The sequence below is a fragment of the Myiozetetes cayanensis genome, unplaced genomic scaffold (assembly GCF_022539395.1).
Source record: "Myiozetetes cayanensis isolate MyiCay16 unplaced genomic scaffold, myiCay2020 scf22, whole genome shotgun sequence".
NCBI classification, from domain to species: domain Eukaryota; kingdom Metazoa; phylum Chordata; class Aves; order Passeriformes; family Tyrannidae; genus Myiozetetes; species Myiozetetes cayanensis.
The window spans coordinates 6,388,836-6,402,129 of record NW_026087434.1 but is presented as its reverse complement, the minus strand read 5'-3'; the positions used below and the strand labels follow the sequence as shown (position 1 = coordinate 6,402,129).

At 46.4% G+C, this 13,294-nt stretch overlaps 1 protein-coding gene and 1 long non-coding RNA gene across 2 annotated transcripts; both read left to right on the top strand.

The window, feature by feature from the left end:
• The first annotated feature begins 76 nt into the window (after positions 1-76).
• Positions 77-5,038, top strand: LOC126641952 (uncharacterized). Its single transcript, XR_007629317.1, has 3 exons — positions 77-1,941; positions 4,185-4,296; positions 4,370-5,038. It is a non-coding gene; the product is annotated as an uncharacterized LOC126641952 (long non-coding RNA).
• Positions 5,039-6,035: 997 nt separating this feature from the next.
• SUMO2 (small ubiquitin like modifier 2) lies at positions 6,036-12,984 on the top strand. Its single transcript, XM_050319236.1, has 4 exons — positions 6,036-6,194; positions 7,553-7,684; positions 10,719-10,790; positions 12,322-12,984. Exons 1-4 carry the CDS (start codon positions 6,174-6,176, stop codon positions 12,382-12,384), a joined length of 288 nt encoding a protein of 95 aa, XP_050175193.1. The 5' UTR covers positions 6,036-6,173; the 3' UTR covers positions 12,385-12,984.
• Positions 12,985-13,294: the final 310 nt, after the last annotated feature.

Sequence of the window (13,294 nt, the reverse complement as noted above, 5' to 3'; positions counted from 1 at the left end):
GAATAGACGGAGGGATGGAGGGTGGAGGGATGGATGGATGCAGGAATGGATGGATGGAGGGATGGAGGGAGGGAGAGATGGAGGGATGGAGCCGCCCCATCTCGCTCTACCTCATTTCCCTGTCAGGAGGGATTTAGTGCGCTGGGTGCGGTGCTGGCCCTGGGTGTGCGGTGCAGTGATCAGCTGGTCAATCGGCGTTCAAGAATTGCAGGATCGGTCAGGTTGGAGGGGACATCTGGTCAGTGAGGTCATCTGGTCCCACCTCCCTGCTCCAGCAGGGTCATCCCACAGCACAGAGCACAGGATTGCACCCACACGGTTCTGGAATATCTCCAGTGACAGTTCTGGGAGACTCCACACTCTCTCTGGGCAATCTGGCCCTGTGCTCGGTCACTGCACAGCGTTGTCTTTGTGCTCACTTTATTGACAGCCATATAATAACAAGTTTCTCATTTCTTTATGCACACAAAAAAAACGTGCAGGTACGTGAGCCTGCAGGATGCTGAAGGTGACGCTCTCTGGAGCTCTCAGGTGACCTCACTGATAAAGCCGACTAATCAAATTACGTGCCCTGTGACTTCAGTGAGTTGGGGAAGGCTCATAATGGAGCAGGATCCCAGCAGGAAGAACTCCTGCTGTGCCTTATTCAATTACTCAGGGTCCTGGTGGAGGTCGGTACCCCCTGGGCAGAGGTGGCTGCTGGAAGCTGTGTCATCAGCTTTCTGCTGATGCTGGGAGCTCACACGCCATGGGAGTCAACTTGAGTATCCCTTGATACCTTGGTGTGATAAAACACTAACTGCATCCTGCTCCTCCCATCCTGCTCTCCTTCCCACCTCTGTGTACTCCTCACTTTTTGCCTGTGCCTCCCAATAACCAAGTTGTCCAATGCTACACTTTTTAAGACAAATATTAGCAGTGCTGTCTTGCTGACCTCACAGCTGGAACCAGTCCCTCTCAGGCTGGTGCTTTTCAGAGACGCTCACTTAAAAATTAATTTTTCAAGATAGCGTAAATCATCCTGCTGTCCTCCTATGGCAAATGCTGCAACACTCCACGGCTAAATTGCCCTTTTTTACTTATCAGCTGCTGCATCCATCATTTCCAATAAAAATAAAGCCAGCAGTTATCTCTGGCAAAGAGTATGTCATGTCACCAGCCATGCTGAGAAAGGAAGTGGTGTCTGCTCAGGTCAGCAGGAATGGCTTGTTGCAGGGTAGGAGAACTTAAATGCTCAGAAAGCTGCTTGAGAAACTGACTCATCAGTTTTAAATATCTCACCTTTTATTGTGGGTAAAGGTCCTGGGTTTTGTGTTTCGGGATGTGCGTGTATTCAAATTTCTGTTGTACAAAATCAAATTCAGCTCTTGTCTGACAAAATGGTGTGACTTCTGAGGATGTTAGTGGGGATGCTTAGATCTAAAATGGCTCCAGACACAAATGAAAACTGGATGAAAATCCAGCAGTAAGAGGCCTCCTGCCTCCACTCCTCAAGGGTAAGGTGCTGCTTCTACAACTGCATCTGTTTCTTGTGACTGGCAGAATACAGATGGAATATACCCCGTGTAGGGAACACGGCCCTGCCTGCAGCCCAAAGGCAGGTGGCCAACCTTTACCACCTGTATTGCAAGGCCTGATGACCCCAGAGAGTGCCTATCCCTCACTGGTGTTTTTTTCTCTTCCTCAGCATGGAGAGAGAAGTGTTGATGGCTGAGGTGGTGGATCTGGGAGTGGGGCAGTGTCCTCTTCTGCTCCAGCATCCATCTGTGTAAAGAGACACTGAAAGCTGGAACTCTGATCCTCTCCCAGTTGTCTCTTGGCAGGTGCAGTCCACTTTGCTCACTCACCAGAGGCCTCAGGGTCTTTTTCTATCTGCAGCATCTGGTGTTCTAAAATTGATGAGGAATGTAGCTGGTTCCTGGGGAGGTCATCTTGGGAAAGGTGAGTTTTACTATGAAATCCTAACATTTCTTACTCCTCCTTTGAACACTGGAGCTCTGCACATATCTAGAAGGGAAACATTCCTGCTCATGTCTCAAAAAGGCTTCTGTGCCTGTCCAGTCCAGGTAATTAAGCAAAATTGGGATTGACTGTGTCACCATGGAACTTCATATTGCTCAAAAAGGCTTTGGAGCACAGGCTCTGGGTCCAGCAAGGAAGGCAAAAGCAGAGAGAAACTGCATTGCTGTCTTACAGCCAGGAGAAAAATAAAAATAAAAATAAAAAATAAATAAATAAAAAAAAAAGGTCTGATGAGGATAGGAGTTTAGTAAGTTGTGAAACAGGAGGATTGGAAGCTATTTGGGGAACAGGGGGAATGATCAGCATCGTGAACAGGGAAGGCACAGCACAGGCAGGGCCTCAGGCAAAAGGTAATTTCTATTCCCAGGGCTAAGCCAGAATTAACGAAGAGCAAAGGCTGAGTAAAGCACTCAGACCTGCAGGGTTGGGGCTGAGCTCAATGCACTCATTTATGCCTCCAAATTACTGTTTGCTTTCTGTCCTTGCCTTGGACTCAGTGCAAAGTAACACACAGTTCTGGAAGGGCTGGAGTTGCTTTTGTAGGCTTATGCTTGCTGATGGGGAGGAACACACACTTTCTGCCTGTAGCAGCCTTAATATCTTAAAAATCTTAATGATTTAAAATCTCGGTGTGAAGGGAATGCATGTCGAATGCCTGTATTCCCTACCCTCCTCACTAGAGGCTGGTGAATTCAGCCAAAGAGCTCTGCAAGATACACCACATTTCTTCCTTACAAAAGTGCTGTGCAAGAATTAAACAAAGCATGGAAATATTTTAAGACACAACACGTGGACCTCTTTTTTTTTTTTTTTTCCCCTCAGAGTTGGAATGTCTCAGGAATTCTCACTGGGATGCTTCCCTATTCACTTGCCTTCAGCTCCTTGCATTGAAGAGGAGGAGCTGAGAGGGACAAAAAGCTTTGCTTTGCTCCCCTCTGCTGCAGCCCGGGCCCTGCAGGACTGGCCTTTGTAGTTCCCAGTGTGGCTTCTCCCCCGCCGCTCGCTCCGAGTGCTGCCGGTCCCTTTGCAGGTTTTAGCACTGCTTATTGTCAGCTCCACCGAGCCTCTGGTTTCTCAGAGTTCCCTCTGTTGCTATGTAAAAAGAAAAGCCACATAGAGATGAGGTTTGTAGAAACCTGCTCCGTGATTTGGGATCTGTGTAATTGGCGGTGAGGCCGATGCTGGTACAGCTGAAACAGTTTGCAGCCTTTTTGAGCACATCTAACTCCTGCAGTGGCAGCGCAATCCCATATGTCCTCATAAAATCTAGAGTATTTTCTTGTCTTTTTTAGCACATTTGTTCTATTTGTGATGCTGCCTTAATGTGTGTCTCTCTTGAAGCCATTCCTGCCTTCAGTTCTCTCATGCCGTGCTCAGGCCTCGGCCAGTTTCATCCCACCTCCCAAAGAAGCACAGGGGTCTCCAAGGAGGGAGGGGGAAGAAATGACAACAGCAAAACAAAACAGGAGGGTCATGCAACATCAGCCTTGTGATGCCTTTCCTCACATTTCTCTGAGATGTTGCATCATTTCTAAAAATAGAACTTAAGGTCCATTGGGAATTGGCATTTGGCCTTTGTTCTCTGAACTACCCCTGTGGGTTTGGAGTCTTGCTTAAAAATGGCATGGATGAGGTAGAAGAATAGAGGGGGGATTAAGGTGCTTTATTTCCTTGTCATGTAGTTCTGCTGCTTAGTGATGATGATGGACTTTAGAAGGTCCAAAGGGCTTGCCCATTGCTCTTCAGAGCTCAAATAAAAGGAGGCTGATCAACCATCAGACATGTGAGGGGGATTTGGACGGAAGCACATTGTCTTCTCTAGCCACAGGTGCTTCTCAGCTCCCTGTGACTGAAATAAATAGAAAAAATAATAGCATGAGTAATTAAAGTCAGAGAAAATAGGCAGGATCAAGTGATTGGAACAGTCTTTTGATGATAAATCAAGGCAAATGACACAGGTAGGAGTGGAAGCACAGCTCAAAGGAATGTCTGTTTGAGTCTCAGTCACAATTTGAAACAGCATCTGTTGCCTTCTTGGGTCAGACTGAGTGCTTCCAGTGCTTGGGATTTTTCCAGAACTGACTCAAGAAGACTCTTCAGAAGAAGTAAAATACCAAAAGTGAGAGGTTCTATGAAATTTTAGATTAAATTCGATCTTTCAGAGTACTGAAGCAGAGGGAAAGTTCTACAATATATGGGAGCCTGGACTACAAGGAGATGGTAAAAGGCTTCACAGCAGCGTTTTGTGGAAGTTCAGCTGCCTGCCTGCCTCAGGTAGGGCTGTGCCTATGTTATTTTCTCAACTGTGGACTCAGATAAAGGTTTGGCTTTAACTTCCTCTGCTCAGTGGGTGTTACTGTTCTTCAATTTCCAGAAAAAAAAACAATCCCTGTGTCTGCACTCGGAAGAAGCTGGAACGTGAAATAACACAGGCAGAGGAGGGGGATCAGAGCTGACAGTGAAAAGGGAGCCTGGCAGCCTGGGCTCTGCCTGTAAGCAGAGTTTCAGTTCACTCGATATTTCACTATTTCAGTGGTTCATTATGGACAGGGAACATCTCCAAAATGGTGCAGGAAGTTTTGTCGTGCCGGGAGCAGAGGGTGTGTGTGACCATATGGCCACCTCTGTGCCGTGACCCTGGAGTGTGTTCCCACGTGGAGCGGCACCAGTGTGGAATGATGCCCACCTGGGAAATCCATCCCTGAGGTATTGACAGGGGTCATTTTTGTGGTGTTCCTTTTCCACCTATGTGACGTAGAGAAACAGTTGAACAAATGATTGTGGTGGGTGTAGTGCTGAAGAAAAAAGGCACCAAAACCATTTTGTGGGAACCTATGAAATCCCTGGAGTTACTGAGAATTTCCTCTTCCCTTCCACTGGAACAAACTTGAAGAAATCACATCGTTGGTGGTATATCCTGTGATTTATGTAGTGTAATTTATGTATTGTAATTGTTGGGGTGCTGCATCATGCCCTCAGCTTGCTGAAGAACACACATAAACTTTGACTGAATTTAGTTCAATTGAAGGTGTATTTTTGGGATGTGGCAGGGACTCTGCTCCGTCAGCAGACACTGCACCTCTCCCTCACCGGAGCAGCCCAGGGGGTTTGGAGGGCACCGTGTGGGTGCCAGACCCCAGAGCCTCCATAACACAGCAAGGGACAAGAGTCAGGGGGGAAGATTTGGGGAGGCCCAGGATGAGGCTGAGAGAAGAGGGATCACAGAATCAACTGGGTTGGAAAAGACCTCTGAGATCATCGAGTCCAGCCTATGATCCAACACCACGTCAACCAGAGCAGGGCACTGAGTGCCATGTCCAGCCTTTCCTTGAACACCTCCAGGGACGGGGACTCCACCAGCTCCCTGGCAGCCCCTTCAGTCGGGCTGGGGACGGCCAGGGGAAGGAGTGTGTGCAGAGAACGCTGTGTGGGGCACTGAGGCGGCTCTGAGGGGGCACTGCTGGGCGGCCGGGCAGCTCTGAGATTTAAAACATGAGGAGGCCCAAGATGAGGCTGAGACAAGAAGGATCCTCAGGGGAAGGGGTGTGTGTGGGGAGAGCGGCGCGAGGTGCTGAGGGGACACTGATGGGGCTGTGGCGAGTCGGCTTTGGGGAGACTTAATATCTGAGGAGGTCATTACACGAGAGGGGGATCGCCAGCGCAGGGCGTGTTGGCGGAGGGCGCGAGGGGGCCGTGAGGGCGGCCCGGCGGCCATTTTGCGGAGGACAATGCCCGCCGCGCGGGGCGGGGCGGGGGCGCGCGCACGCAGCGCGCGGGCAGCGCGGGCCCGGGGGCGCGCGCGCGCCCCTCCCCTCCCGCCGCCGCCGCGTTATGTAACGGCCGCGGGGCGCGCGCGCGCTCCCTCCCCCGGCCCCTTCCCCTCCCGCTCCCCCTCCCCCGCCCCGGCCTGGCCCCGCCCTCCCCGCGCGCCGGGGCCCAATGGGCGGCGGGGACGCGCTCGGAAGGGGAGAGCGCGGCGGGTGCGCGCACGCACGGGGGCAAGGCGCGGCCCCGCGGCTGTGCGTGCGCGCTCCCGGCCCCCCCCGCCTTCCCCTCTCTCTGTCCCTCTCTCTCCCTCTCTCCGCCGCGCTCGGCCGGCTCTGCCCCCCCTTTGTGCGCGCTCCGAGCCGCCCCCGCATCGCCGACTCGCCATGGCCGACGAGAAGCCCAAGGTGAGGCCGGCGCGCTCCGCCGCTCCTGCCGCCGCGCTCGGCCCCTCAGGCGGCGGCCCCGGCCCGCGGCCCCCGCGCCGCCTTTGCGCGCCATTTTCCTGCGCGGGCTGGGGGGGGGCCGCGGCCGCGGCTCCCGGGGCGGGCGGGGGATCCCCGGGGAGGGGGGGGGCGAGCCCGGGCCGCCTTCCCGCCCTCCGCGGGGAGAGAGGCAGGTCTGGAGGCGGTTGTTGCTGCCTTCCTCCTCCTCCTCCTCCTCCTCCTGCTGCCGCCGCTCGGCCGCAGCATCCCCGTGGCCGCCCCGGCCGCCGCTGCCCACACGGTCCCCGCTCGGCTCCGGCCCCTTTGTGCCGCCTCCGGCCCCGCTCCGGGCCGGGAGGGGCGCGGGGGCCCCGCTCCCCACCGCGGGAATCAACAGGGACCCGGACGAGGGGTTGGATGGTTTGGAGCTTTTTTCCCCTCATTTTTATTTTTGTTTTTTCCTTTTTCTCCCCCCACGATTTTTAACCCGAGTTCGAAGTGGCGGAGGGCGCGGAGCGGACACATGGCGGGACCCGGCGCGCAGGGACGAGGGAAAACAAAGCTGGGATCTGGGATGTGGGATGTGGGTTCGGGGCACCCCCCGAGCGGGACGGGCTGGATCCCCTTCCCCTGCCCCCAGAACACGAGGGGCCCAGCTGGAAGTTGCTCCTCCGCGGTTTTCCCCTCCCAGAGGGAGCGGGAGGGTCGGGCTGCGTGTTAGGGGGGGGTGTTCTTAAACCTCTTCTGAAGGGGAGGCTTTGGGTCGCTTCAGGTTTTGTCGCCTTTTCAAATACAGGCCTTTAAAGTATCTCGAAAGTTTTCTTCAGAAGTACCTCAACCGGTAGGAAAAAGTTTGAGATACTGCGAGAAAGAGCCTTGCTGCTGGTTGGGATCGCAGTTATAACACAGAACAGAGTTATAACAGATCGTTGTTATAGCACAGATAACTTCATCCCTTTCATTGGCAACACTGATGTTGCATATTATTGTGCCCTTGATAGAAATAACTTTTTTTTTTTTTTTTAAATCTGTTAAACCCCTGGCCTAGTAACTCTTCATTGCTACTTTGCCAGCCTCCAGAATGACAGCTAATATTAGTAGGATTTGGGGTTGGGTTTTTTTTTGTACGTGGCTTTTTTCTTTAAATTTTCAAATAAAAACTCCTGTCCTTTATTTCCTATTCAAGTTTTCAAGTCATTAAACAGCTGTAGTATCTTTATTTCCTCTTTTTTTTTAATGACCTGTTGCACTTTGGTAAAATGTTAACTTCTTGTTTCATACCTTCTTTAAAAAAAAAGTGTTGGTTATTTTTTTTTTCTTTCCTTTTATTTCCTCCACAGGAAGGAGTGAAGACTGAAAACAATGACCACATTAATCTGAAGGTGGCAGGGCAAGATGGGTCTGTGGTGCAGTTTAAGATTAAGAGGCACACACCACTTAGTAAACTAATGAAAGCCTATTGTGAACGACAGGTATGATCTCAGGAGAAACGGTGTCTGGGGGACAGTGATCTCCACGGGGACAGATGAAGACACTTGCAGTCTTAAAACTATGCAAATATGCAAAATGGTAGAGGTTTAACAGAAACTAATTGCGTTGTGGAAAGTGTATTGTCCTGAGGGTCTGTGGCAGGGGGGACTGAGAGGGTTGTGACAGGAAATGGGTGAAATAAAGATGGGTTGTTATCTGTAAAATCTGCATTTAATAGGTGGAGGCTCTTGGGAGGCGACTGCTGCTCTGCTGCTCAGAAATATCAGCCTGGAAAGGGTGGGTTTGGTATGAACTTAGGAGGAGGGTTGAGTGATAATCAGGGATTTTTATAGCTCTGAGTAACTTCTTGGTCTCGTCACTGACTTGCGATTTGTTATCTTAGTATTACTGTATTGACAGGAGAGGATATTTAGTTTGAGAAGGAGCTTCTACATTTAATGATGACCTTGGTTTTTCTCTTGTGGCCTAGTTGACAAATTAATCCTCTGAGGGACAAAAATCATGTATTTTGCTGGAGTGGTGACAGCTGCAGGCAGCTATTACAAGTTTTAAAAACACCTGTTGGAGTATTGCTATGGAACATTTTCTTCTGAAGCTTTTGATAAGGAAAATTTTGTCTCTGCTGTCCATTTTTTTTTAAACGACTGTGTACCTTTAAAAAGTTCCAGCTCTACAAAAGTGTTCAGAATTTGGAAAATGTTGGGTTTTTAAAAAAAAAAAAACAACAAACCCAGAAATATTCAGTGATACTATTGAATACAAGTAAAGTCAGAATAAAATACTTAATCACCAAGAAAAACAAACTGCAATTCACCCACAGAGTGGTAAAACCCCTTTGGCTTACCCTGTGCCACAATAGGATATGAAAAAAGAGAGGAAAAAATCAGCTCTTACTGAACATGTGAATATGTTCTTGTGTGAGTGTTCTGGGGATAAATCAGTGAATGCCTGAACTTGTGAGCTCGTTTTTCCTACCTCAGTCATCCAGACTCTTGTTATGTTTTGCAAATCACCCGGTGTTGCTTTTTCCAATCGTAAAGTCCAGTTGTATCTGTCTTTTTGGGATTTTGAGGAGTGGTTATTTCTCTGTAAGGTCTTGGGAAATAAGAAGTAACCATTCATACTTCAGTTACTTTGAAACAAGCAAAAGTAAGATTGTACAACTGCCCAAAATGTCTGTTCTGCTTAAAAAAACCCAAACCCAAAACCAAAAGTAGCAAAAAAACCCCCAGGTGTCAATTGGAGGAAAAAAAATTAGTAAATCTTGATAGTGGGAGAGATTTGTTCTGATTTCAGTTTTATCCAGCAGGTATCCAAAGAATATTTCTGTGGAGATGGAGCTGTCTTTACATTTTATTTCTTAGGTGCTTCTCAAACTTGGTTTAAAAGCATTTGTTCTGCATGTCTCTAAAAGTTAGGTTTTATTCATGTATTTCTTCACCTAACCAGGTGCTCTCAGGCTTAAAATCCTTCAGCTGTGGACTTTAGATTTCACTTTGGAGAGGTGGTCCAGTAGAGGATTTGGCAGTTTTAAAGAATGAAAATTGTTTAGTGTGTGTAGGAGACCTAAAATGGAAGTAACTAACCCTTGAATGATCTGTTTAGAAGATGAAGACTACTTGTGATTATTTTAAGTGGTGAAAAAATCATCCACGGAACATAAACTCAGTGTTTTGTGGACACTAATCCCACCAAAGAAGAGCTTTTCAGTATGTTTTCAGCTAACATTTATTTAGCATGTAAAGCTGTCAGGAACCTGCAATAAACAACACTTTTGGGAAGAGGAAATATGTCTTTTAAGCAACGTAATGTCAGAGAAAAGGGCTCCAACCAAATGTTGCTGTGCAGAAACACGTTCCTGCCATGACACTGAGCCACAGGGTTTTCTCAGACCAGAGGATGCTCTGAGTGAACACTGCAGAGTCTCAGTCCTGCCAGAGAAGGCATTTTGCTATGAAATATTAAGTTAATAAGAAAAGTTTACTTGTATTTATTAAAATATGTTTCCCTGACAAATCTGCTCCTCAGAAATAATTACTACATTGTTTTCCTTTGTGTGTTACATCCGCTCTTGCAAAGCTAAGTGAAGGCTTCTGTTCTAACTCAGAGATGCCAAAGCACGACCCTGCAATCCACTGGATTGGTTTCAAAAGCCAACGAGGCTTCTTGGATATTTAGATACTCCAGAGGGAATAGACAGAACTGGGAAGGAAGCAGAGCCCAAGGCTCTGGTTGTATCCCTAAATGTTATTCACCTTCTCCTGCAGAATGTGGTGTGCTGTGAAATACCTTTGCAAACTCACCAGTGATTTTGGAGCTCATGTTATTAGTTGTTGCTCCCAAGTTATGTTTTTCAATCTATTGGCTCAGGTGAGAATGAGAAGTATTGCAGGGATGGAAGAGGTCAGCAAAATGAGTGCTGTGTGGTAGAAATGCTCATTCAGAATACCACTTGATAATTTCTGGCAGTAGAACATTCCTTTATTTTATTTGGAAGTTCCTTCTGTGCATGGAAAAACACTGATTTCTTGATAATAGGAATTCGACATAAAAAGTTCCCATTTCTTACTCTTTGCTGCTGAAGATTAATATTGTTGTTTCATTTCTGGGCAAAATACTTTAGAATGCCTTTTGTTTTTGGGGCAGATCAAAAAGGAGTGTTGAGTATCACTGCTTGACATTTGTTACCTGGAGTGTTGCATCTGTTTTTTTCAGTGAATTATTCAAAAGCACAATAAACCTCCTGGCCTTTGGAGCGTACCAGGAATGGCTTTATTTTAACTCGCAGTCAGTGGGGGCACTGTTGCTTCTCTGAGTTGTTGGACACAATGCAATGTTTAATACAAAACAGATTGCAGGGATTTGGAGTGAAATGCCGAAAAGTCAGGGCATGAGGGGAGGACAAAAACTCTGTCCTGCATTAGGGTGGCTTTTAATGATTGTGCTCAAGAGCAAACCAGTGAGTACTTTTACACCAGCCTTAATGTCCCTTTGTGTTGCTTCTCTTTTGTCTAGGGGTTGTCAATGAGGCAAATCAGATTCCGGTTCGATGGGCAGCCAATTAATGAAACAGACACACCTGCACAGGTAAACAGCAAAAGCAAGGCTAAAGAACTGCAAAAACACCCTGCAAGTTTGCTACAGGAGTTGATGCTTCTGCCTTCCTATAAAATACTTGTGTAAATGTATATATTAGTGATAGAACTGGATTTTTCTTTGTCATTATTTTGGTGTAACTAGTTTAGAATTATTAGAAATAGAATGCAGGACTTTCTAGTCTTTTGAGTAATGAGTCTCTGTCATTGTAATAAGAAAATTAAGTGCAGTGTACAGATGGTGGGTCCTGTGAAACTGCCACTTGATTGAGTCACGGCTCTGAGGTAAGGATGGTAAGTTAAGAACTGAGTTTTTCTTGAAGCAATGGCTTTATTTTTTACATAAAAGCTTGCCAGGATGTTGTCAGAGATCCTGTTTGCAAGCTTGCAAAATGCTATATATAACACAAAGGTGATTTTCTGTTGTTTATAATTGGAAGCTGTTTCAGCAGCATAAAATTAATGAACATGGAGAAGTTTGGGTTGTCTCTAAGTGGCTGAACAAAGAACATTCCAAGAACAGAATGGTTCACTGTGACTCTTGAACATTTTTCTGTACTTCTCCACGGAGCTGTGTTTAATCAGCCTGTCCAAGTGATACAGTTTTATCTACTGTTCAGAACCACTTGTTATGAAATAAGAGACTCTTGTTTTTAGGCCTGAGTTTTCTAAGCTGTGGCTTCAGAGAATGTACCTCTTATGGCCACGGTCTGTGTAACTTTTTAACTTGGAATACTGGTAATTGAGGCAACAGGGTGCTTTTCTCTCCATCCCTGTTTTGCTGAAGCTTGGGATCAGTCTATTTATAGCTGTGGTAAATGCCATAGACCAGTTTGATTTCCTGAACAGCAACTGAGACTGTTTAGAAATAAAACTTGTATTAGTTATGGCAGCTCCTTCAGTCTTGGTAGAGATTTTGTCAGTAGGGACCATAAACATCCCAGGAATATCAACTGTAAAAATAACAGCAAGAAAAGAGAATTCTCGTAATGAAGTACTGCTGTTCCTCACTGGCAGTTTGTTACATGGCTACATGTAAAGACTTTTCAGGTTTTTTGTGCTTGCTGATCCTTGGTTTCACTGCCTGCTTGGGAAGAGGCCTTAATTCCAGGCTGCTCCTTCGGTGCTGTAGCCATTTTGCACGTTGGAACAGCAGCAGCCAAGGGGAATTGTGGCAATGTTCTAAGGTAAACTGAGGGAGTAAATAAGAGAACAAAGGTGCAATGGCAAAGCAGGCAACAGAAGTAAAATACTGGGAATCTTTTCCATAGGAGCCATGCAATGCACTCTGAAGTTAACATCAGAATTCATTCCAGGACAACAGTTATGAGCTGGCTTTTCTTTCTATGCAGTTTCTTTGCTTTGGAGTTAGCGAGGTTAAATGTACAAAGGGGTGAGGGTGGAGGGGAGTGGGGCTGGTCTGGTTAAAAAGTAAACACAAAGATAGGAACTGTAAGAACAACCCAGCCCTGTGGCAGAGATCTGAGAAGAGCTGAAAGCCTTTTTTCTCTTTTCTGCTATAGTTGGAAATGGAGGATGAAGATACAATTGATGTGTTCCAGCAGCAAACAGGAGGAGTTTACTAAAACAAACACACAAAAAAGAACCTGCTACTTTCCTCTCCAGAACTGTGCTCCCGCAGGCAACACTTCACAATTAGAAAAATGAGACTTGGTTCAGCCACATCCTGACTACTGCAGTATAGTTTTCTCTCTTCTCTCTGATTTTTTTCCTATTCCTTCTATTGTACATAAAGTAACTGGTGACGTGCACAGACATAATGCATATTTTTTTTAACTAAATGGCCAATGGTATGTTTTGATCAACATTTAATGGAGATGGGGTGGGAAAACAAACTGGTTCTGTGAAAATGCCCCTCTCTCCGTTAGTGGCATGCTCCTTCTACTTTTATCTTTATATTCCAGTAAGTTATTTTGCTCTCACTGTTTAAAAACAAAAACCTTGCATACCTTGTTTGATTGGATAATTTCAATGTTTTTCTTTTATCATTGTAAAACCAAGGGCAATTTTATAACTTTTTTGTACGTAGCTGTTACATGTAGAGCAATCTCTGTCTAAGTAGGGGTAAATTACTCTTTAAAAAAAAAAAAGGAAAAAAAATCCTAGATAGTTTTCCCTTCAAGTAAAGCGTCTTGTTGTTTAAATAAACTTCTTGTTTAAAATAACCAGTTTTCTTTTCTTTTTCTGTGGAGTAATACTACTCAGCACCTGTATTTCTTTCTCTGCAGCACTTTATGCTTCTCAAATCTCAGCTTTCTCTGTGGTAAGTAAACATAATCCCCCTAGTGTAGTCAGAAGATTGTTGGAAAATCAAAGGCTGCCTCGAGACCTGTCAGTCAGCAGTTGAACTGGAAATAGAAGTCAGTTTTATTTTGATTTCTTTCTTTTGTGAATGTTCTGCTAAGCCAAAATTGTTTGATTAGGCAAACTGCAAAATACCGAACTACTTACTAGTAATGCCTTGGATTGAGCTCT